Source organism: Varanus komodoensis, unplaced genomic scaffold (genome assembly GCF_004798865.1).
Source record: "Varanus komodoensis strain SLA01 unplaced genomic scaffold, ASM479886v1 scaffold2, whole genome shotgun sequence".
Lineage (NCBI taxonomy): Eukaryota > Metazoa > Chordata > Lepidosauria > Squamata > Varanidae > Varanus > Varanus komodoensis.
In genome coordinates, this window is record NW_025335568.1 from 18,601,819 (window position 1) to 18,628,336 (window position 26,518).

General features: G+C 37.8%; 1 protein-coding gene across 1 annotated transcript in view; it reads right to left on the reverse strand.

Moving 5' to 3' along the window:
* STPG2 (sperm tail PG-rich repeat containing 2) overlaps positions 1–26,518 on the reverse strand; it is a 209,759-nt gene that overhangs the window by 125,268 nt on the left and 57,973 nt on the right. Inside the window, exon 11 of the mRNA XM_044429221.1 lies at positions 4,663–4,828. Coding sequence (XP_044285156.1) covers positions 4,663–4,828 — 166 coding nt within the window. The remainder of the gene's footprint in view (positions 1–4,662; positions 4,829–26,518) is intronic.

A 26,518-nucleotide genomic window follows, 5' to 3' on the forward strand; every position in this document is an offset into this window, starting at 1 on the left:
TTACGTCAATCTCATTGGCTTATGGTGTGCTGTGGGAAGAATCAAATTCCACTAGGCCACTATGAGCTCTTATGTGCATAGAAGCAGTTTTTTGGACTCTGGCCAGTAATTTCTCCCTGCTTAACCCCGCATACAATAACTAGTTCTCCATTTCATGTGGGAGTAACTCATGAAACCATTTGCAAAACTGTAGAGGAAAACTTAATTATGAGAAGATATTGCTCTATAACGAGAGTCACTTCATTTCATAATGCTTTCATTGAGTTAGTGCAAGTGATTTTTTTTGCATTAGGTTACCATCATTTTAATGAAACACAAATGAACATCTGCTGACACAATTGTTGCACTTTAATTTCATTTAATACAATTGTCTCACAGTACTAAAAGTACATCTGCCCAGGTTCAGACATCCTCTTTTGCACGTACAGTGATGTACACAAGGTTTCCCGTACTGAACAGATGGCTAACACTTGTTCTGTATGTGCATAGGCCTGGAATCAATTGTCCCACCTCATCCTCAAACAGGTGATTGCCACAAATATGTTAAACAGGTTCATAGCTTCTTTTTTTTTAATGAAAAAACTGTAAGTGGCAAATTTACCTCCTGGGAAAAAAAGATGAATTGCATCATAATTCTGTGCCCACAATTTAAATTATCTTTTTACATATGTTTACAATAGGGCATCCAACAATCTCGAGATATGCCAGAAGAAATACTTGTATCTTTATATGTGTACACACAATTGCAGCCCTTACAACATGGGCATTTCCCCACCAAATATGCAATGCGCAGCTCAATTCTATTTACCTACTTAAAGCTCCAGTGCAACCACTTTCAGGCTATTCTAAATATACAGGTATTTAAATTTTACCCAACTGGGTAGTTAACCTGTGAAGTATTTAAAAACTTTATGTCTGTAAATGGTTCTGATCTCTAGCCATTGAAGATAAGAACAGGATCTCCCTGTTTACTTCCTTTGCCTAGTTTCTGCTTTCTGCAATTTTGTTCTCCAGAGGGACACCCTACCCACAACTCAGGATGTCTGCAGTCTGGATGCAGTCTGTGGCTTGTGTGCATCTGGTTTAAGGAAACCATACGCTAAGCCAATATTTTTTCTAGAATGCTTAGTGCATGATTTTCCATAGATAATGACAAAAGCCTTTGTGGAGATTTAAAAGCTACTTAAAATAGCTCTTTGGGTTGCAATCTACATCATTATTATTTGTTACTGCCAGCAAAACTAGACTTGTTTCCCATTCAAGCATTACTCTAAAGTAAGATTAACTCCCTGGCTGATATCATTTCACAATGATATTTTTTGTTTAATACTATATTAGCCTCCAATTCTGAATGAATTGTTTGAAATGGACTTCTGGCCAACATACTCTTTTGAGATCAAAGAAGAATCCTCTTTGGAATTAGTTCGTGGTTGTTGAAATCACAATGCACTGGTCATCCTATGATCCCTCCATCTTGCAAAATAACATGGCACAAGATGCAGAGGGACCCTGCAATAGCCTACATCTTGGGACAGAAATGTCCCTAGAACAGCTTTATATGCAGCCACATTGAACAAACTTATCTAACAGTAGGAATAAATAGATATGTCAAAGTAAAATGAAAACAAGGCTTAATTATACTCTTGAAACTTTGTTTAGCTTATATAGATCAAGTGACTAAAACCATGGATATCAAAGATATGCTTGGAAGAAAATACATGTCAATCTGAACTTGTTTCTTCTAGCAAATGAAGACTTCAGAGGAGGAACAGAAACCATCATTGATTGTCAGCTTGCCCATTAGGCTGAGACAAGCTAGGGAAGGCTGAATCCCTCACTGCTGAAGACATCAACATTCTGTTTGATGTTGTGAACTGGTTAAAGTGTTGAACTAAGACTGGTGCGATCGAACTTCAAATTCCCACTCAACTATGAAGCTTAATGTGCGATCTCAGACCAGTCATTGGCCCAGTTTGCATAGCAAACCACAATTCAGACAATAAGAAATAGTCTGTTGTTGGGTTATTTGACAGTTGTTTTTCCCTCAAACAAGCCATGCCACAAGTGATGCAACAAGCTGTGTCCAGGTGGAAAATTAGGGAAATGGTACCCAGCATGTTCCATAGAATAAGGTGACTGTGCAAACTGGGCCATTCTCTCTTAGCCTACGCCACCTCAAAGGGTTGACATTAGCATAAACTAGAGCAGGGGGAATTATGTGTGTTACTTTAGGCTCTGTGGAAGAAAAACTGGTAAACAAACAAACAAACCCTGACCTTAAGTATGCATCTCATTTGCTTTACAGTTTGTTTTTCTTGAGCTGGTTAAGCATTTTATATCTATCTGGAATGCCTTACTGAGACTTTTTCCCCTTTACCATATTTCTTTCAAAGTTCTCAGATGTCAACTTGACAGCTAGTTTTCACTATCCCCACTTTGGAAGGGACTGGTAGTCTTTCAAAGTGCCCAAGCAGGACCTTTGAAGGGCTGCCAAAACAAAATATATTCGTGCAAAATGCATTTTTAGCTGCAGTTGTGCAACTGTGAACCTTGTCTTGCAGAAACTACCAATCCTGAACATTGCCCAGAAATAGGGCAATTGTCCCCCTCTCTCCCCACTTTGGTTTCTCTTGACAGTTGCAAGCCATCAAGAGAAACCAAAGATGAGAGTCACCTTTGCCTATGATAAGAGGGTGGTGTGATTTACATCATCAAGATATTCCACTCCTCTTCCAGCTCCATCCGCAACCCCACACCCACCTCTCCAGTGGCCCCATCCACCCATCTCAGTCTCTGCTGTTCCCTTCTCCTTTTGCCTTCAATCATTCCCAGCAGAACACCTTACTATAGCCCCCCAAAAATAGAGCATGCACTATTGTAACTTATTTTTCAAAGTGCCTCTGATGAAATATGTAGGAATGCTCTAGTATAAGAGCAAAAGGAACATTGCACAGCATATACAGACCATGTTCTTTTTCACAAACTTTCCATCCATTTCAAAATAATTCATACTTCTCACTATTACTATTGTGAGTAATAGTAATTAGCAATTACTAATAGTAATTAGTATTACTATTACAATAGGCTTTAAAATTCCTTTTTACTTATAACAGATTTTTGTTGCTGAAATTCACACTATAGATTATCCTTTGAATGTTTTTATTAGATTTAGGCGTTTAATATTGTTGAAGGGGTGTGTATTATTTTCATAGTTGTATTGTATTGCATTTTCATTATTAGCTACAGGTAGGAGCAAATTTCTGGCTGAAAAGTATAATAAAATGTGCAACTCTAAATCTATTCTGACAGGGTTAGCTGGCTTTACAAATAAGCAACGTATGTCATTTGTTTCATTAAAAGTTTACATTGTTCTGATGATAGCACAGCAAAGCATTCATCATGTTGCCACAAAGTTCACCTGCATTTTGAGTCCAAACCTCTTGGCCCATCTTGGCCCAAACCTCCATTTTGCCTGGAAAGATAACAACCCTTCCTGAAATGGAAAAGGAAATGTCCAGTACGCTATATGCTTTCCTGAGACCTCTAGTGCTGATCTCATCATTTTCCTAATTCAGTCAGGACAACAATGTTCCACTGATCAATTGGCAAGTGAGAGATCAAGTTGAGGTGCTCCTGTCAAGAGTCCAGATCCCTCCACTTGTCATGGGGGAACAGGCAGTCACCTTTATTTTCTTCTCTCTGAAATTGCCCACTTCTAGGCCACTCCAATCTATTGCAGAGGTGGGCAACTTGTGGCTGCAATTTGCTTTTCCCTACAACTCCCATCAACCCCCACCATTGGCTGTGCTGGTTAGGGCTACTCATAGTTGTAGCCCAATGCATCCAGAAACTCACAAGGTCCATACACCTGCTTTCGAAGAGTATAACTGCCTCAGAATCTAACCTCAGTATATTTTCAAGAGCAGTCCTGCTGGCAGATAGTCTGTGCCTCTGGAGGGTCTATTTTGCTACCCTGAAACTCTCAAGTCCAGGTGATTCCAGAAGACATCCTGCCAGAATAAACACATTCTGACGGATCCCGGAGCTCCCAGCATTAGGTATCCTTTTGTTGTCTCATAGCCAGTGGTCCCTGCATGGAAAATCTTTGCTGTTGCCAAGAAAGGCTCCTTTTTCTGCATTTCTTTGAGATTTGCTCTAAGATTTGGGATGCTCACTGCCAGATCCTTTGACATGGTTCTCTGAGAAGTTGCAAGGAAGGAGCCTGCTGTCTCTCTTTCAGCCTAATACCATTCCACTATAATTACCAGTTCCGTGCACTATGCTCCTTATTTCTGTAAAGGTACTAGTTTCTGTGCTAGTTCTTCTCAACTGATGACAGAGCCAGAGACATAGTGAGGAAGAGGTCTGCCTAGCACTGAAGCTAAATTCATATACCAGAAGCATTTATTCCCTGAACCCAGAGTTGTAGCTGCAAGTGCATTAGAGGCACATCTCCCAAGGCAAGCACAGTAACAATTTTAGCTTCAATTTTATCCCAGCTTGGATTAAAGTTACTTGACAAAATATGTTAAAGAATAACTCATTTTTAACCAGCTAAAAAAAAAAGATGGCCAATAGTGATGCAGAGATATCACAAGTCCTTCCAAAGTAATCATATATACAATTATACTCTGATTGAAAAAATATATATAATTAACATACCTGGAACATCTGTTCTGACCCTTGCCATGCCTTTCCTAAATGTTCCACTCAGAAAAGAAGCATGCTTCCTTTTAGCTGCCACAGTTCGTGGAGACATGTACTCACTTTTGCACTGCGATTTTTCAAAGGACTTTTGAACATCATACGAACCTGGTGCAGGAGCTTCCTGTAATATTGACAAAAGCATTAGCTGAAGCAGCATTCACAATTTCTATGTTACAATAATCATTAATTCTGTCCCCACTACAGAAACACTACAATGCAGAAACACTACAGGCAGCTACCAGAAAAACGTGCAGGCAGCTCACAAGTGCCTGAAATAGCATCAGGTAATTGTATTGAAATGGTTGTCTAAACCATGATATCGCCACTGTGCAGCAAAGGTCAATGCTGTTAAATCTGCAACAGCCATCATCACAGTGTCGTGTTGCTCATATAGTGACTGGAGGATTAGCAACAATTAAATTGTGCAGAGTCCAAAAGCCTTGTAACTCCATAGAAGACTTGGAGGTAGTAACCTTTGAGAACACAAACTACATATAATAAGAAGATTGGTTATAAGAGCTAGCGTGGTGTAGTGGTTAAGAGTGCAGAGCTGGGCCTCAGATGGATGATCTGGGTTCTAGTCCCTGCTTAGCCACAGAGCCAACTGGGTGACTTTGGGCCTGTCACAGACTCTAAGCCCAACCTACCTTGCAGGGTAGTTGTGGGGATAAGATTGAAAGTAGCGCTAGGAGAATGATGTCAGTTCATTAAAAAAGAAAAAAGCAGAATATAAATCTAATAAATAAATAAATAAATAAATAAATAAATAAATAAATAGTGTCACATTAGGTAACAGATTATTATGCTATATATGCCAGACTTGCACACTGTTCATAGGATCACAGTGCCCATTATAGCAGGGAGGAGATAAACACTAAACATACTAAGAAGCTTTTTACAAGAAAAACAAATAACACTACAGTCTGCAAGAGGCTCAGCCTAACATTAAGAGTTTCAATTTATCCTTCTTTTAATGGGCAGGTGATTATTTACATTTATGAACTAAGTGTGAAGTGATAATGCCTTTCCTTATTCAGCGATTCTTAATTTAACAGTTCTCGCTTCATTCCAATTCAAGAGTGCTAATTCATTATCCAAGATGAACCTGTTTACTTCAAATTTAATAGTTTCCAATTAAGCTAAAACATTTACTCTTCCATCATTTATAAACTCTTTCTGCTAAGTTGCTATATTAATATTTTTAATCAACATCACAGGAACATTAGTATTAATAATGATGATAATAATTCTAGGTTAACTATCAAATACTGCAAGCAGCAGGCTTAAATTGTAAGAGCAACTAAGGCTTCTGTCTGAACATACAAATATTCAATTTCATTTTATATTGTACTGTGCATGATATTACATGCATTTCTTAAGCTCAGGATTTTTTTTAATTTCCAGATGGTTGCATTTTTACAAAGCTCCTGTTTAGTGAAATCACAATCTCAAATATGGAAGAAAGATGTTTACACTATCTAAACTACAGAATAGCAAATGGATGAGAAAATGGGGAAAACACACACCTATAGTCTTGATACAAAGCCCAGGACAATTTGATGGTTCTATTAACTACAGTGCCCATCTTTATGTATAGCACATGCACTTGTACCATCCACATTATATACCTTACTTGAATTAACAATTACAATATAGTTTGGACATGGTGGGTGCTACTTGACTTTTTTTACATAAATACACATAGGAATCTGACATGCCTTTTAAAAAATACTTAAGTTTTATTATTTTTAACTTGCTCTTCTTTCTAAAACTCTCAGAATGAGAAATCCTTGTTCTAATAAAAATACTAGGAATGCAGGAATACATTTTTCTCTTTGATAGCACAGCCACATTAAATATTCACAGAAACTGCTACGTTTCAATATCTTAATTCTTCTAGCATTGTTGCATTTGAGACTGGAAAGTTACGAAACATATTTGTTGTAATTGTTTCTATTTACTATCTCAAAACATTTGAGATACTACAGAAATATTAAAAATGTAAATGGCAATCACATGAGAAAAGATATTGAAAAACCAACAGGCAAATTACACATGTTATATATATTATAAAATTAACACTTGTTCTTCATTTACTAGGTTATTTTCATGTCTGGCAAATCAACCGTGATGACTGACAGCATACATTCATAGTAATCAGCAAAGCAATTTCTTATAGCTTTAAGAATTTAATCTGTGGTGTTTCTGCTTTAGTCTATATAGTCTGTAAAGAGAGGCAAACTTTCTTATCTGAATGCTCTCAATTAAGAGATCTTATGGAATGTAAATATTTAACAAGCCATAAAAGGCCATATATGAAAAGATTCCATATAAAATATTTCTTACATTTTTCAAGGGCCCATATCAGCAGATTGATTATATAGACTTACTCTGAGCAAACAGGATGATCAAATAAGTAAGGACAGCTTAAAGAGGCAATCCTGTGCACATGTACCTAGAAGAAAGTCTTGCTGAATGCAGTACAGCTTGTTTCTGAGTAGACAAATATAGGACTGCAATGGAATGTTCCCTGCCCTTGATGCAACTGCAATAGTGGCAACCTTTGCTCCACTGCACCTGGCACAGTGAATTTCATCTGGATGGCTGCTTTTGCCTTTAAGAAGAAATTGGAACCTGGAAGGGCAGCAGTGAAGGAACTTGACAAGATCAAGCGTAAAGACATTGAAACATTGTGCTGGAGAAGTGTTTTGCAAATACCCTGAAACAAGAGAAAGGCAAATAAATAGGTTCTGGGTCAAATCAAGAACTTTCCCTAGAAGCAAAATGAGAAAATTGAAGCAGTTGTACTTCATGAGAACATCACGAGAACACAAGACTCAAGGGAGAAGACAATCATGCTAGGGAAAGTTGATGTCTGAAAAAGAGAAGGGCCAAATATGAGATGGATGACTCCATAAAGAAAGCCACAGTCATGAATTTACAAGAGCTGAGCCGACCTGTCAAGGACAGGATGTTTTGGAAAGCATTCATTCACAGGAAAGAAAGAACTTGATGGCATGTAACATCAATAAAATGTTACTATTGTGGTGGTGTGTTCAGTTTTAATATAAGTTCTCTTTATGTTAATAAATGTTGTCTTGTAAATTTGTTAAAAGAAAGATGGGATATAAATATTTTAAATAAATAAAATAAATGAACTGTGGGATCTATAATTTCAATGTAAACTAGATGCAGAGCAAATAAAATGTGACTGAACAGTATGAAGACCTTTTTTTTCCCTCAGGCTATTTCAAAGGCCTCTGGACTGCTGAATTAAGTGGATTATTGTAATACCATCTGACACCAAACAAAGAATATTCTCTGTGGATAAGAGGGAGAACTCACTGAATATTCTTTATGGATGACTGACCTGCACACAAGGTGAAAGATCCTCATCTTTTATATACCCAAGTGAATGTGTGCTACTTCGGAAATATCACAAACACTTTTGTGAGGTACAGGAAAAAGCATGGAAATGAATGCTATGAGACCTTGATATCCTTATTTTCCATTATGTTGATGATCATAGACTAAATCCGTAAAGGTAAGAACAGCCTTGCTAGGTCAGACCAAAGGCCTGTTCTGTCCAGCATTCTGTTCCCACACCAACCAGATGCCTGGGAGAAGCTCATAAGCAGGTTATGAGCACTCCAGCATTCACCCACTCTCCACCCTCTGATACTAAACATAATAAACAGCTACCATGGTTAGACACATGCACATTCACCAACTTTTCTCAAGAAGACTTACTTTTCCCTTAGAAGCCCCATCCTCCTCCACTCCATCTATTTGGACCTCAAGGAACCTATCCAATCAGTGAGTTGATGTGGCGTTTGTTGTTGGCATACCGTGGACATAATGTTGCTTTTACCTGATGTATTGCTTTCGTGACTTTATATGTTATTGTTTGTATATATTTCAATTGTCCAGGGAGCCTTGTTTGGCTAATGGACAGTAAAAATGCTGAAATAGTTATATAAACTGTAAACCATTATAGTTTATTAATCATCTTCATGTTATCCTAACCAGGTTAATGTCACTTTTCCAGCTGGCTGTGAAACCCAAAGCAATCCTAAGTATAAAAAGTAAGGATTTAACCTGTGTACCACCTTCACCTCCAGCAAAGGCAGAGAATTGCTAGGGACCAGTCATGGAAAATTCCTTGCAAAATAAGCCACTGATAATTCCAGACCCCAGTCAGCCTTGCTTTCTGAACTGAGCAACTGGTAGATCTGCTCTTGGTGAATACAAATCATTTCTACTCTTCGGCCTGTCTCTCTCTACCCCACTCCAACTTTACAAGGTATCTCATACTGTCTTATTTTTCACAGAACCATGTGGAAAAAGAGGCTTAAATCAAGAATTTCATCAAGGATCTTCACATGTTCCTAGGATTTTCATACATTTCAAGCCAGATGACTATCTGAGATAAGTTAATATTCTGGTAAGTGCTTTTTATTAAAATCTAAAAATTCTCTCATGCAACTTCTTAAAAATCCAATCATACGCCTTGCCGCTGTTGAACGCTGTTTCAAATAATGAAGCACACAAAGACTGACAGATAATTGTATTTCAGTTTTGGTGTAATGTAACCTACTAATATCTATATTGGACATAAAAGGATGAGGCACTTTATAAAGGAGTCTATCATTCATTAATACTACTGAAGAACTGTCATGAACAAAAGTTATTTTTAATTTTTTCATATATTTTATAGAATTAACCTAAATTGTGTTTTGCATTATTCATTCCATAATTTTTAAATGTCTGATCATAGTCATTGCGAATCAATAGTTCAATATATCAAAAGTAAATGCAAAAATTCTCCTAATTTTTGGTTTTGCAATATAACATGAAAAATATGCATATCGTTATCTTGTCTTCATTCTGTACAGTTATGACTGCATTCATCCAAATTCCAGAATGCCATTTATAATTGTTTTAATATATCATATATCCATAAGCCGAGGTATTCAAGAAGAGCATTACTGCAGATTAGAGTGCAATTCCATACCATGTTGTATAATATAAATTCCAAACACTTTGCAGAATGAAAATGAAATTAACACATTTACTTTAGCTTATTACATGTAACAATATACATACCTTTTTTCTAGAACACAAATATATTTTGAAATGTAGGACATTATAGAAATTTGCAAGCCTGTCAGAGTACAGAAATCAAGAAAGACAGTCCCTAGCATAATCAAAATAAAACAATTGTTGTGGGTGGTGGGTCACACTGCATGTTTTACAATCTTGTAGAAGGTTGTTACTGCGTATAGCAACTCAACCAAGATCCTGATTCAACCAGTGTGAGTAAAGAATGAGCTAGCATCATCCCAAGAAAGGGGTTATAAGTCCTGGAAGGCACCTGACTTCTTCTACTTGATGGTCTATAGGCCACCTACAGTTGGCAAGTATCTTCAGTCCCTGCATTCAGTCTATGCAGATAAAGTAGAGCTGAACAATGGGAATATAAAAGCAAAGCAACAAAAATTCTGTGCTTTTCACACACACTAAAAGAAGTTGGACTTCTGGCCAGTGCACCAAATCCTAATTTCTAATTTGAAGGGTTTCATTTACTCTCTGAACAGCAGCACATATGAGCTACAATGAGTATGTTTCCCTGAAAAATAAGCCTGCAGTGAAGATGTCTTCACAAACTACAGGCCCTGCAGAATCTTCCAGAGAGAAGGCAACTTGCCAAGCATAGGGAAGAAGTAAATACTGTAGAAACCAACATTATTTTTAATTAGAATGCATGAACCAGTTGGCAGTTCTTCATTTAAAGCAAGTATACAACTTTGACCAGAATGGATCAAGGAGAAATTTCCAGTGATGAAGTATCTGTGCTGCTTTGTGAGAGCCTTCCTTCATTTGAAAGCCATGCACAGAATCCAAAAGAGGCCAAGTACAAAGTGTTTCCCCACCCACAACTCTGGTTATAGAGTCTTGTGCTACTTCGGAGACTTTCCCAGGGAGGATAAGTAGTAAAAGATACTTGCACAGTGAGTCCTTTCTCTTCCATCAAGCCCTAGCACTGCATTTCAAACATGTGGGATTTATGAATGTAATTTGCAATACTGAATGTGGAGGGAAAGGACTCTCATGCTCACAGAGCCTTCACTTATGATTATTGTGTCAATATTTTGAAGACAAATCCTTATGAAACTGCACCAGGAAAGATATTAGATATTGTTCTGATTTTCCTAAAAAACACACACACACTCTCTCTCCCTCCCCCTAGTACACAGAAAATAAATCCACAAAGGTAGCTCTCAGAATGTAATTACAGCATAAGAAATTTAACAATATTTTTCTAGGTCATGACTTCTAGAGAAGTAGCATGAAAGAAAAAGGTGACTGTATCAAATGATCTTATTTCTGGAATAAATGAATATCTACCTTTATTGTTCTGTTCTAACACAGTTCTACAGAACTGGCATTAGATTGAAGTTTCAGCTGGGGAAACAAATGTATGCATATTCTGCTTATTCGAATGCTTAAAACCCTGCAAAAATATTCAATTAGAATAAAAGCCTATCATGTTTGTAACTTATGCTTGTCAAATATTTCAGATACCAAAAGAAAAAGTTATATTTAGTGCCTCAAAGATATTTTGGTGTTTCATACTACCAAGAAGGTGTTCCCCAGCTTGGATCAACTATGCATCACAAAGGGCTACAATATTTCAGACAGCAGGTAGGTGACCACCTTTTAAAATGTTCTCTTACAGTAAAAACCTCCCACACATAGAAACAAGAAGAAAATATTTTCTACCCAAATGTTGCTTGTCTGCTTGAATGAAAGTGGCCTTTTTTGTTTAGTAGAAGAAAGAGTTTGGATCTCAGGAAGTAGTTCTGGGGAATGTTAGTGTTACTTTGTTTTTTGGTTAATCACCATGGGGAACATCTGATTGTGTATAAAGTAAATAAAATAGGAAGAGGTCCTCTGTGAGATATGCAAAGTTCGCAGCCTGTCTACATGTATGCTGCTTATGGGGGAAGCAGAATGACCTTGTGCTGGGGACAGAATACTGAAGTCTCCTTTATGGAAACTGCCCCTAGAGGCAGGAGGAGTTTTGAGGTTTAATGCATTGTCCGCTTGCCTTCAGAGAAAGGAGGAGGCCGTCCCATATCCAGTTACTCCCAGAAATGGCTCCTTCTCAGAGTGAAGGAGTAACTGTATCAATGCATACTTCGTCCTTATTGTTATAAAATTATCAGCTGAATAGTAGGGAAGATTAGCCATTTGAGAAGATGAACCTTACATATACCACTATAATCTCAGTGAAAGAGAATGAATTACAAAGGGGATAAACACACAAATGAGATGCCTGGGATGTCATTGACCTTGGAGCTCTGCTGACATGAACATCAGACTCCTTCCCCAAGAAGACAAAACCTTCTTGGAGCCCAGCTATTTCCTAGATATTCTCCTGTCCCTGCTTGTTATATGCCACACTGGAGGGGAAAAAATCTAGAGGAAAGGGTGCTCCATTCAAGTTGGATAAACTAATATTCCAAACCAGGCAGTCACAAACATGTAAGGAGAAACTTTGGTGAGATCATCACTACCTTGGAGCATGATTTCAGAAGACTGGAATCAAAACTTCCCCATACTGTTTATCTACTTGCACAGATTATTGTCTCCAGCCTGAGATTAGGTCAAGTGAATGCACCTCTAATTATGCACTACAGAAATTCAACACTTCAGTACTACTCTTTGACTCTTGTTGTAAAGGGCATTGTTGCCAGGTGTCTTCTAGTGGGTGTCCCAAGATCTCATTTCCTAACCATGACAGGCACCAAGCGTGGTTTGATCATGGTGTTCTGTCTCTATGCTTGCATGAATTGAGCCAGCTGGGAGTTGTAGTTGAGGAAGAAGCTAGGCAGTGTCCTGTCATGGTATAACTGAAAATTAGTTTTTATCAAGGGCCAATAGTTATTCAAAAACCAAGACGCAAACAGTAAACGCTGTCAAGTGACAATTCCCTGGAATATACGACATGATTCTCTGTTGAACCATTTATTGCTGGCTACAGTTAAACTTATTTGTGTTGTGGGTATTTAATGACATCTGACTGATGTGATTTATGATGCCTGAAATCTGGAACAAACCAAGGATTTCCCCTGATGCCTTCCAGTGCTCCCTAAATCAGCAGTCAGAGGTCAGTGCAACACATCCATCAATATAAACAGCTGTGGGATCAATTGCTTATTAATGGACAACTCAGCATTTATTTCACCCAAAGGACATCTCTATTGAGGTACAGTTCTCAAGGGTGTACAATTCTCAAGGGTGTACAATACAGTTCTGTGTGCTACAGGAGGAAATATACTTCGATGGACTATAAATATCCACTTACATTGTACTGTCAGCTTTCACATAGGAAAAAGCAGTTGCCCTTTAATACTTCTGAAAAAGAGACAGCCTTTAAAAGCTCCACTGCAACATTAGGATGGGAAAAGCTCCTATATAAGACAAGTCCTATCTTAAAGGCAAGCTATGAAAACCCTCGGAAACCCAGAGGTTTCTTCCTCTTTCTTAATTATCTGTCATAATATATACTGCAGTGAAGCAAGCTGAGGAGCTGCAATGAACTGATTTATTATGAACCATTCAGTTTTAGATCTAGAAATAAGAACATGTGTCCATCCATTGAGAGGACTGATATTTCAAATTAACTTGAGGCCTCTAATTAAAGAAAATATTTCAAGGGCAGTTAAAAGATTTAAAGCACAATCCTATAGAGATGTCTTTCCTACATGGGGTGGTTCAGAGATTGCTAGATCTCCAGCTCTGAGGTCCAAACAATTTTTCATTCTTAGAGCTGGGAATTTAAGCAATCCTGTGGCCAGCTAGATAAAATCTAAAGCCATACATTGCTTTGGTGATGTGGTTAGTGAAGAACCCTGAGGTCTCCAGGGTTAGAACATATGACAAAATCTCAAGGAAAATGTAATACATGTGATGAAATATTACAGACAGGGGGAGGTCACATCTGAACTAGAAAGTGCACAAATAATCCTGCTCACATACCAGATGCTTCAGTACATGCACAATAGCTGTCCAACTTCCCTGTTCATAGTCTAGCCTCTTATTCTGCACTGAAAACTGTACTTCATAGATTCCTGGCTTTTTGAAATGGCTTTTCAGTTGCAGTGGACATAATGCAGTTGAGCAAGGGATTACAGTGGGAATAACTTGTAAAAGCAGAAGACTGAGTAGTCTGAGATACAAATTAGTATAAAGGTGTTGGCATGCTGTATCACACAAATTGCTTGATGCCTTCAACACAGTAAAAATATTCAATGATCAATATTCAGTAATGATCCATATAGTCTGAAGTGCATGATCCTACCTAATGTTGGAAGCTAAGCAGGGTCAGGCCTTGTTAGAATCTGTATTGGAGACCTGAGTCCTGCACTGGGCAAAGAGTTGAATCTGATGGCCTTCTAGGCCCTTTCTAACTGTATGATTCTATGAAATAATTAAAGCCAGTCATAAGCCGGCTTGTCTATGGAACTGGGGAAGAACCACTTCGTAGCTTAAAATATCACCCTCTATCATCCAGGCAGGGCAATAAATAATGACTTGGACATAGGACTCTGTTACTCCTGTGCTCGTCAAGTGGATTTCAAATTGGCCTCTTCAGATTAATAAGGTTTCACAGTAGGCTGGAAATCAGCTCATTACTTCCTATTCCAATTGCTTCAGAATAACTTCACACACTATTAGAAGAAGTAAGGAACAGTGCTCCAAATGCCTTTTTAACCATTCTTAGTTCTCAGGCAATGAAGACTAAACAAGAACATCCTTCCAAAGACGAGAGAGAAAAATTCTGTAAAGGTCTATGTCAGTTTCTGAGCCACAAGAAAGATGGAGAGCCTTTAATACTAGTTTATTAGGTGCTATATTAATCACTCACCCCATGCAGCATACAAAAATGGCAGCAAAATCCAACAGAAGCTATCACAATATCACGCTGGTTTTCATTAAATTTGTTGAAAGGGGCCTCAGCATGGAATTGTTAAATGACTTTCAATGGCAAATGACTAATGCCTCATCTATTTATAGCCATCATATTCAATCATTACTATTTTTTAACAGTGACTCCTAATTTAAGATCAGCATTTCTAAGCCAGTCACATTCTTAAGATTCCAGTACTAAAAACTTGCAATACCTAATTGAAACTAGGCAATAATAATCCACAAGAATTATGCAAGAGTCATACTTTTGACACCTAAATTCTGAACACCATACACTTCACAGCTGCATTATTATATTGTACCAAGCACACTCGGCTGCAATTATTATGTGGTATATTTTGTGTAGGCACCACAAGGGAAGGGATTAAGAGATAACAAAAGAATGTTGTGTTCTGTAACATTTAGTTATATCTAGTTCAACATTCTTTTGCAATTTCTTATGCTGAATTTCTAAACTACACATATTTAGGCTGTTTTACTATATTTTATAATTTTTTTTAGTATTTACATTTAACTGAAAGATGGAAGTTGCTGACTTTAACTGGAACTCTAGCTCTAAATATCATGGTTTCTATGACATGAAGATGGGGAAGTTTTGTTGAGGAAAAGCAGAAAGCATTTCACAGGAACAGCAGCACATTTAGATGACAGACTGGAAGAATTTCAGGGCCAATCAATGAAGAGGATATAAAATATAGAATATATATATACAGAGAGAATCAGGTTGGATCTGTAACTTATGGATAGTCAGTTAGGGAGGAATTGAGTGACTCACTATCAGAATGATTGCAGAGGAAACAGGAATTACCAAGTGAATTGTTCATTGTGACTCAGGATTTGAACATGAGAAACGTGTGTGCAAAACTTGTTCCAAAGAACTTGTCACCTGATCAGAAGGAACACCGTGAACTCATTTGCCAAGACTTGATGGCCCGTTTGGAAAGAGAGCTTCATTTTTTGAATCAAGTGACCACAGGAGATAAATTCTGGGTGTTTGAGTATGATCCCAAAATGAAGGACCAAAGTTCAGAATGGCACACCCTCGTCACCTTCCCCCAAGAAAGCTCGAATGAGAAAATCAAAATTCAAATCAATAGTCATTGGTGGTTTTTTTGTTTTGTTTTTTATTCACATGGAATTGTCCATAAGGAATTTGTACCTACTGGTCAAACTGTGAATCAAAGATTTTAACTGGAAGTTCTTGGTTGCTTGAGACAAAGTTTTTTGCGTGCCTCCTGAGATCGGCTCAACTTGGATCCTTCATCACAACAATGCACCAAGTCACAGTGCTTTAGCTGTCAGAGACTTTTTGGCTGAAAAACACATCATGGTGCTTCCCCATCCACCCTATAGCTCCAACTTTTGACTTTTTCATACCCCAAAGATGAAGAATGGTTTAAAAGGACACCATTTTGGTAGTGTGGTAAATGTCCAAAGAGCCACTACGCAGGCTCTGAACGCCATCCCACTTGAAGACTTCCAGGGATGCGATGAAGAATGAAAAATCGCTGGGAGCATTGTGTACATTCACAGGGTGCATACTTTGAAGGAGAAAATGTTCAATTGTAATTTTTTTCAATATAAGAATTTTTAAAATATCATTCGCATTACTTTCTGTCCACACCTTGTATACTTTTCTTTAGAACACTTGAACATTGATCCTTCCCCTCTGCGCACACACATACACTTTCTTCTGAAATAAGTTTCTTCTGAAATAAGACTTCCGAAATGAGCCTCTTCATAAGTACATTTTGGGGTTCCTCTAAGTCAGCTGACACCTCTTGTACATGTAATTATCTACATAAGTTTGAGAATGTAGGAGAACTGGGACTGTATATAAAAAGGACAAGTGCAAGAATGAGGACTGTCCCTTATAAACCACACAGTTTGAGTCCATGTTGAGGAAGAAAAGGAGGAAGATAACAAATGCATAAGAAAAGTGCAGGGGCTGGAACAGATGCATCTGCCCTTTCTAGAACAGTCCACTTTTTCTTGTTGTGGCTTCTCTCCACTCTTATTCCCCTACTAACACAAGTCAATGTTCTGACTTCAAGATTAAAGTTCAACTCAGCCCCACTGCCTCCATCTTTACACAAGATTTAGGGGCATTTTTAGCCTTACTTTTTTTTCCTTGTGCCTAGGTAGTCACTGAAATTATTGTCCTTTTCCCCTTAAAAATCATTTTATTTAATACTTGAATTAAGTACTTGAATTAAAGTACTTGATTTAATACTTGAATTAAAAAAAAACCTGGGAGGGGGATTGCTCCATAATTACCAGCACTGTACAAAGTTGCCTTCTCCTGAAAACAGGAAAAAGTAATGGCTTCCAGACTTGGTTATAATTTAGAATTATGAAATGGAGGACTGTGAATTTATACTGAGCGCACCTCTTAAGGCCTTGGGCTAAAGAGGAAAGCTCAATATGGGATGCAGAGAGACTATGTTCTGTATGGTACTTCTGACCAGTCACACTGGCATATGCAATAACATTGGTTTTACCCTCACATACTGTACACAAGTCAACACATATCATAAACCTGTGAACCACCACAGCTAAATCTCTATGTATTAGAGAGTAGTCACCAACAATCCAGATGACAGCCTCTTCAGACCTAAATGATCGTGCGAATTGGCACTCCATATGTTCCAGTTACATCACTGCCTTGCTCTATTCTTCCAAATTCTCCTCTATTCTCAAGATATTTTTCCTTGAATTTCTCCTATACTTATGAAACCAGTGTCCAATTAATTCACTGATCATTCTCTCCTCCAAATTTCTGGGCCAATGGTAAAACAGCTGGGAAAGCTATCCTATTCCACAATTCACATAAAGTAAGTTCATACAAACTTTTCTGAATTCTTCTATACAAAACAAATATTCTGGCTTGCTATCAGGAAAAAATTCCCCACTGTCACAACAGTACGACAATGGAACCAATTACCTAGGGAGACTGTGGAGTCTCCCGTGCTAGAGGCATTCAACATGCAACTGGGCAATCATCTGAGGGGAATAGTGTCACTTGGTGTCCTGCACAAGCAAGGGGTTGGACTCAATGGCCTTTCTTGGCCCCTTCCAACTCTACTATTCTATTACTCATTTTGATGATCTTATAAATAGAAGTTATCTCAATAAACACCACCATATCACCATCTTGATCCAATTTTCATTTTCTATAACCAGTAACAATATTCCAAACAGCAGAAATGCATTGCCATCACCTCATATTTATGGGCATTCTATTCTTTGGCCTACTCAGTATGTTAAAAATTGGCTTCATTTTTTAAAAAAAGGAATATCATTTCCCAATTCCAAATGAGTACAGGATTTTTTCACTCATTAAAAAACATCTTCAACATTTTATGAATCAAAGCAATCAAATGTCTTGCATTTAAATGTGTGCAAATGGCAATTAATAGCTGCCAACTGCTGGGTTTGAATTGATTACCGTGCCTCATTTTGCAATACTCTCAAATTTATTTATATGAGTGCATAAGTTGAGCAAAAATAAATTGACTTTCTAAATAGCAAGATGTGAGTAGCTTAAGCAGCTGGTTGCTAGAGGCACATGTCAAATTCTCCTTGCTGCGAATGTTGCTGTAGATTTTTGCATAAAGACTGGCACCAAAATAGATGAATTCTGTTCACATATTGACATTCAGATCAAAAGCAGAAACATTCTTAAAGGGAACAAAGCTTGAAGAAGCAGCATTACAGTTTTCAAAGCTGATAGAAATTCAGTCAAGTTAAATTAGGGCCACAAGAAACTATCCCCACCCCCACACTTACTAGCTTTTATCTACTGTAAAGGTGGTGGGAAGATATATCAGAGACTTCTAATGGTGGGAGACAAAATTCTTACTCCTTTGATTTAAGTGCGTTTGTATTAACACTTACATAACATTGTTTTTGAGATGCATCCTTTCCCAAAGGAGCAGCAAAGTGTGCCTGGAAGTTCCTGGAGCCACTGAAGTGTGTTTTGAAGTTGAGTGAAGAAAATTCCCTGGGAAATTCTGCCACCCATTTTAAAGCATGCCTCAACAGCAGCAGGGTAATAAAACATACTTCGCTGCCCCTCACAAGTATAAACATTTGTAAAGCAAATTCCCACATGGACATTTGACATGCTTTCTGATCCTCAGAAGAGTTTTCATGCACACACCCCAACTCCTAAACACACTGAACCTGGCTGGACCAAACATTAGGCTTAGCCCTAAGTTAAGCCTTGTGAAGTCAACCTCAACAGAAATATTCAGGAGACAGCACAGGATCAAATAAAGACTGAGCAGCAAGGAAAATAAGATTTAATCCCTGAATATACATACAAATGCATCATTATGGCTGTAACATGTGTTTTGTATATAATAAAAAATTTCCAGGGTATTTCCAATTAAAACAATTTCAAATAGCAGCTACTGAGAAAAACCAATATCCAAAAACCTGAAGAGCTGTCAGAAAGAGCAAGCAATATGTGTTAAGACCAGTAGTGCAAAAGCACAGTCTATGCCTTCCCCTTTCCCTCAATCACTGAATGTTTGATGGTTTCACAACTTTTGTGACGTTCTTTTCCCAATTTAAAACTTTGAAATGCCTAAGGCTTAGTTACTAGCAGAGACTGCTTTAAGTCAGATATGATGGCCGGGAGTGGTTGACTCACCCCTTTTGCTTTCAGTACCAAACAGCACTGGAAGGCCTCCCTAAAGTGGAATATGGTCTTCAGGCTAAAACAGATTCTGCACCCCTGGATTAAACAGGCCAGTGGTCTCTCTGGGTCCAAGACAGCTTGACATACCATGTATGGAAATGGATTTTTGTTTGTTTTTGAATGAGAGCAGAATAAATATTATATGAGATACTTAGTTAATGTCATGACATTTGGAAGGATGCCTCCAGCAGTGGCAGCCAATGATGGGGAGTGTCAGGAGGAAAATGACAAACATCATGATGGCATGACTAGGGCTAAGTGTTATTACATGTTATAGAATGGGAGCACTTGACACAAAGATGACATTTTTAGCAGCATTCCTATATTTATTGTAGTCTGTACTTCAATCTTGATTTCCATAAAAGAGTAAAATTAAAAAAAATTCTTCATGTAATCTGCTTCGAGAGACCTTCAGACTAATTTAATTTGCAAATACGCATTGAATAAACAAATAAATATGCATGAGTATTTCTATGCAGATTTTCAGGAAAGTTCTACTAGTGCATTAACAGAACGTAAGCACATAAAAAGAGCCATGCTGGATCAGATACAGGGTCCATCCAGTCCAGCATTCTGTGACACATTTGCCAGCCAGAAGCCCAGGGGATCCCTCAAGTAAGATATCACTACAACAATTATTAGTCTGCAGCTAGATAATTTTTGAAAAATCCACAGGAGAGTTGAAAAAATTGCATATTAAGTTATTTAATTTAATTTAACTATGTCATTTTATAGTCAGTCATGGTATAGCCAATTTGTTTAGGACTTACATTGTAAGCCATCCAGAGACAACAGTGATGGACAGCCTATAAATGCCTTAAATAAATAAAAAATAAAATAAAATAGTCAGACACAAAGTATCATGAATGAGCATTGCCTTTTGTTCCAGGCACAAATGTGGTCAGATATAGACCAAAAGTTGTGAGATCAGTGTTCCCAAACAATAAATCTGTTTCTTTCAAAAGAATACACAAGACCAAAACAAAAGGAATGCAGTTTGGACAGTGCTTTTAAGACTTGTTCCCTAAATGCTCACAGAAGGGAATTAAAGGACCCTTTCTGAGTCAGTTATTTGTTTGGCTTTGTATTTCTTTTAAAAAGCCCCTTACCCTCTTCCTCCAGAGGAAATAAATTATTCAAAACTCACCCCCGCAAAAAATGAACACATAAACAAATTTGCAACAAAGTGAAGTAAGTTATGACATCGTCAACATACAAATATTGAGAGTACCTGAATAACAGCAAATACCGAGGCACTTTTTTGAAGTTTTGACTGCTAAATATAGAAAGAGGAAATAAAGCCTTTGAAAAGAAAACTAAAAGCAGACAATTGTTTGAAGTGATACCTGAAAACAATATAGACAGGCAAAGCCACTATTTTTTTATTAATCCGAGTTACATTGGTGAAAAGCTTACAAACTTCTAGGCTTTTCTTGATCTAATACAGTATTTTATGTTGACTTGCAGTATTATGTTGATCCACAACAGTAATTAATATTTACCCAAGTGCCTGTAGCCAATTTCTAGAATAACTATTACAATACATGGAAAGTGTAACTATTTCCACATGCCTTTTTTTTACTGTGGAAATGTCATTCTCAGAAACTATTTCCATCAAGAATGGAGCTTAACAACAGGCATTCCGCAGATGTTCATTATTTCCCATGCAACATTTCTGTTTGGGGGAACAGAACAGGACTGTAAGGAGGGAAAAATACCTCTGGTGATATTTTCTTACTTGCCTATGTTACTAGTCATAATTAGATCACAATTTGGTACAATGAAAGCACAAACCTGAAGTTCCAACTTGGTTATTCATTAATTGGATGGTTTCAGGCAAATCATTCTCTGCTTCTCTTTCTTAGCTCTAACATGGAGGTAATAACACAACAACATTCCTCAGACACATATGAGGATAAAGATGGTTGTGACAGTTTGTTCACATACTGTATGTAAGCCCATTATAGTATCTTCTCTATCATCATCTTAAACCACTCTAAATATTACTATTTAGAACCAGTAGTGCACATAAATGGTCTCTATTCATTGGTCTTATCATCTGGGAGGAAAGGCCAGGCAGGCTGGACAAACTCTAATGAAAAGCAGCAAGAGTAAAATTAATTAGGGAAGATAATGGTGAAAGAACACTGTAGCTACTTATAAACCAAGCAAAACATTCCAGGAAAATTGAAATTTTGGGATGAAAGTTGTCTTGATTAATAAAACAACAATAACACTTCCAGACTAAACAATTAGCACAAAAACAAAACATGTGAGAAAGCAATGAAGCAGTTGGACTATATTTATAGCTCCATCTTGCCATTCTTGTCCTGGTCTTAGAGAGTGGTGGAGAATAAAAAAGATGGCGATGAAAAGGGAACAAGGTTAATATAAAGGGGAAGGAACTGGAGTAAGATTGTGTGTGCATAAGTGTGCCTGTACTTGCACAACACACTTTAAATTGCAAAAGTGTGTGTCAACCTTTATCTTTTACCTCATAAGCAACCAGTTCCCACTTTGCAGATGAAGATCCACAGTCCAAAAGATAACACTTCAAGTGATATCCCACTGAGGCATTCCCTACAGACACATTATAAACATACAGATACAAAATCTGGAAGGGTAATCTGGAAGGGAATTTTCCATAAGAAAAAAGTTGAAAAGAAATATATAAATGCTGAGTCTTGGATCTCCACTGCCATATGGTTTCACAGCATAAGATGAACATGAAATACAATTAAACTACCGTAGAGCTAATAGGATAATTTATTTCATAAAATGAGTATTAACATTCTCTAATGTGAAATCATGCAAAAGATTCCCATAGATACAACACCTCTGTCAGCAATAAGTACCGAGTCCTTCTGCTCTGTTGTATCCTTTTTACAGTCACCATGTCTTTCACTATTACAATTTCATTTGTTCCTAACTAAATCCTAGGATTCTTAACGATCTGTTAAACAAAGTTTTAATGCAATTGCTTTCTCTGATAGGCAAAGAATTATTTTAATTCAAGGCAACAGTTGCAGGATTGGTAATGAGTTGAAATAGTTTGAGCTTGCAAGTTTTGAGAGGGATGGTCCAGGATAAATCACACAGCAGGTTTTGGCATGATAATAAATACTAATAAAAGCAGCATGTGTGACATAATGTTTTTGAAATCTGAAAAACACCCAGAATAAGTTTATAAAACCTACTTTTAATCTGTCACACATATAAATCTTATTCTCCCATTAGTACAGCAAATGAGGAAACAATGTATAGGAATACATCAGGGATTGTTTTATTTTAGAACTATCTGTTACAATTAGCATTTTCTCAAACCATGCAGGGACTGATTAGCACGTTAATAATTAGTTGAACTTTAACTTCTTCTCATTAGACCACCACTGCACAACACTGGGCCTTGGAAGGATAGGGCCATAACTCAGCAGCAGAGTAAATGAACTGAATGCAGAAGAGCCCCAGAATCTTCTGGCAAAAGGATTTCCAAGTGGTTCAGCTGGGAAAGTCTTCTCTTTGGACCTTCAAGAGACAATGATCTGATTGCGTATAATGCAGATTCATATCCCTTTGTTGCCTATTCTGTCTTCTCTTTATTTATTTATTTATTTAAAACATTTGTGTCCCAGTAATAACAGAATAGGTCTCAAGACAGCTCACAACAGTAACAGCACCATTAAAATACAGTGTAAAAACATGTAATAAAATCCCATCTTAAAAATGTCATCCAACTTCAAATTTTAAAATAGTAGGTAAATTAAAAAAAGTTTGACCTGGCACCAAAACGTCAGCACCAGGAAAACCTCGCTGAGGAGCAGGTTCCAGTGCCAGGGCACTACCACAGAAAAGACCCTTCTCTGGGTAGCTAGTCTTCTAACCTCCTTCAAAGAGGGCTTCCCGACAACGACCACCATGGAGGATCTTAAGGCTTGGGCAGGTATATATGGAAGGAGACACTCCTTCAGATATTCAGGTCTTAAACTGTTTAGGGCTTTGTACATCGAAGTTAACACCTTAAACTGATCTTTAGTACTCAAAACATTGGTTTTATTGCCTTCTACAATACAGAATCTATGGAAAGAACATGATCCAGTTCACTAATACTCTCTAGTATCCTCATCATTTCCACTGAAGAAATATTCAGATGAACTACACTGCCCATCATCCAGGATATTCTTCCATATTAACTCAATTCCCTTTCCTTTAATCCCATTCTTAGTTATCATTAGCATTTTGAGAAAGTAAGTGCAAACATCAGCTAAGCAGTTATACGAACACTTAGTTTCAGTTTTTGTTGTTGTTGTTGTTTAGTCACATAGTTGTGCCTGACTCTTCATGACCTCATGGACCATAGCATGCCAGGCCCTCCTCTCCTCCACTGTTTCCTGGAGTTCACACAAATTCATGTGCCAGGGACACTATCTAACCATGTCATCCTCTGCCATTCCCTTCTCCTTTTGCCTTCAATCTTTCCCAGCATCAGGGTCTTTTCCAATGAGTCCTTCCCTCTCATTATGTAGCCAAAGTATTTGAGCTTCAGCTTCAGTATCTGTCCTTTCCAGTTCGTATGCACTAGTAACTTATAGCAGCATTATGAGCCTCAGGCCTCAAATCTCTTCTTCATGCACTGTTCTGAACAGACTGGAGACATTAGTTTCCTTTTTCTACTTGCCATGGAGCTGTTATGCCCAAAGATGGAAAAATAATTACTCTTAACTTTGCATTACTGCTATGATCATGACAACAAACTAGTGAAAAGTAAAAGTGAATGCACTTATAATGAACAACTTTGTTAGTAATTAATTATAAGAATTCAAACCGGTAGCAACACCACTATTCCACAGGTCAGCCAATGTGGCGTAGTGGTAACAGTGCTGGACTGGGACTTAGGAGCTCTCAATTCTAGTCGCCACTTGACCATGAAGCTCACTGGGTGACTCTCAGCCTAACCTCCCTCACAGGGTTGTTATTTGGAAATTTAATGGAGAAAAGGGAACCTTGTATGCTGCCTTGAATTCCTTGAAAACAGAGAAAAAAGTGGAGTATAAATGGAATGGAATGGAATGGAATGATGATGATGATATCAGAATTCAAATACCTTTTTCCCCAAAGCCTCTCAGCTGCACAGGAAGGTTTTGGCCCAAATGCAATAGGAGCGTACCTTCCCTCCTGCTGCAGTAGCAGCAACCAAATACATGCACTTGTAATTACAAGTACATATCAGCATAATGTGCAGCGATGCCCTCACTGTCTAGCACACTTGACAAACACACAGGACAGTATGGTGAGGCTTGCATAAAAAGGCTGAGCAAAAGTTAAAATGGGCAGCCAGGGTCCACTGTCCGAAGCAGAAGCCAAATTGCAGACTTCAATTATCTGAAACCAAGTTATACTACAATTTATTAATGGCAGTACATTTATTACTCAATCAAAAGATAATTGCAAACACAATTATGCAGTTTAAAATAAAATAAAATATGTGTACACTTAAAAAAATGAACAACACTGAATGATCAATTTATCAATATTTTTTCTGAATAAATTAATGTTAACACCATCAGTAGTACTAATGAAAGAACTACAGTTAGTTTTGTTTGTTGATGAGGGTCATCAGTGGCAAAAATATACTTAACAGTGGCTCAGCAATTTCTTTAAACACAGATCTCTAGCAATCACATAAAATGGAGGTAGATTTTTTGGGGGGGGAAGGGGACAGCAAGCAATACATGATTGAGGAGTTCAGCATTACTACAGCCTCCCTTTCTAAGTGTTTTCCTCCCATTTCCAGTATCGGCACTGAGCAAAAAAGCACTGCAGGGAGATGAGCTCTTGAGGGTAGAATATTCTACATTTCCCAATAGCACAGTCATTTTGCAATTATGAATAAATATCCTATCAAACCCCTCTTTCTACTTAGTGGGGCAGATCTGTGATTTGCCAACAGCTCTATTGTGGGTCCCAAGCTGGATTTTTTTGTAACGCTACAAAATGAAACTTATCTTAATTGTTGAGGCATACACTTTCTGTTTAACTAAACATTGCCAAATAAAATGCAAAACCTAATTTAACAGGGGAAAAACCCAAAGACATCAATTTGGAATCTACATAGCACACTGGTTGCAAAAATTGTAAGAAAAGCAGAGTATAGAATTATTTGCAGGAATCTCTTCCTATAATTGATTGATGGTCTCTCTCCAGAGACACAGAGTATATGGTTCTTTCAGTATTCCATCATGGGAATATTCTGCCATGACCTATCAGTCTCCTGACCAGCAGGCTAGTTCAAGTCATTTCCCCCTGGAGATAGACAGTCTGTCAGCTGTCCTATAACTAAACAATGCTTCTACTTCATCCATCCCACTGGGCTCTCCATTTTGCTCTGTCTTGCCTTGCCATCATATCTGCCTATTCTTCCACCTTGTACCAAGGTTTGCCAGCCTGTTGTTTCACTTTTGGATCAGTCTATAGTCTAAAGGCACCACTCAGTGATGTCATTTCAACACTGATGCCTGCAAACATCCTCAGTTGGGTGTTGCATTGATGCAGGGCTAGCTGATGAGTGTGTGATCCTGACGTTCCAAGCTGGAATTCCCAAGGGAAAAGAATTAATGAATGAAAAGTCAATCAAGTCAATAAGTCATCTCTCAAGTTGTTTCAGACCACCACCCCCCCATATACATGTTACTTAGCACAATGCTGCTGCTTTCTACTCCGTAACAGCTATGACTTTCCATCAACATGTAGAAACATTTGGCCACAACATACTAACATAAGCAATGCTCTTCCCTTTAGAAGGAATATGTTCGTTGAATAAATAAGCTGTAAAGCATATCCATATCAATGTAAGATTTTTTTTTCTTTTAAAAGACATTCTTGGAATAAAGTGGAAGCAACCATGAAACAAATGAGATAGAAACCTTCAGGCCATGCACATGCAAAGGGGGTCCCTGATGACCCTCAGAGTGAGAGGGTAATGGCAGTCAAGACTTCAGCTGGAGAGAATAATCATTGCTGACATACTGGCTCAGCTATTGTCAGGAGCTGCCTGCTTCCAGCATGACACTCCTTTGCTGGACCAATTGCAAATGAGGCTACTAATTCATTCCT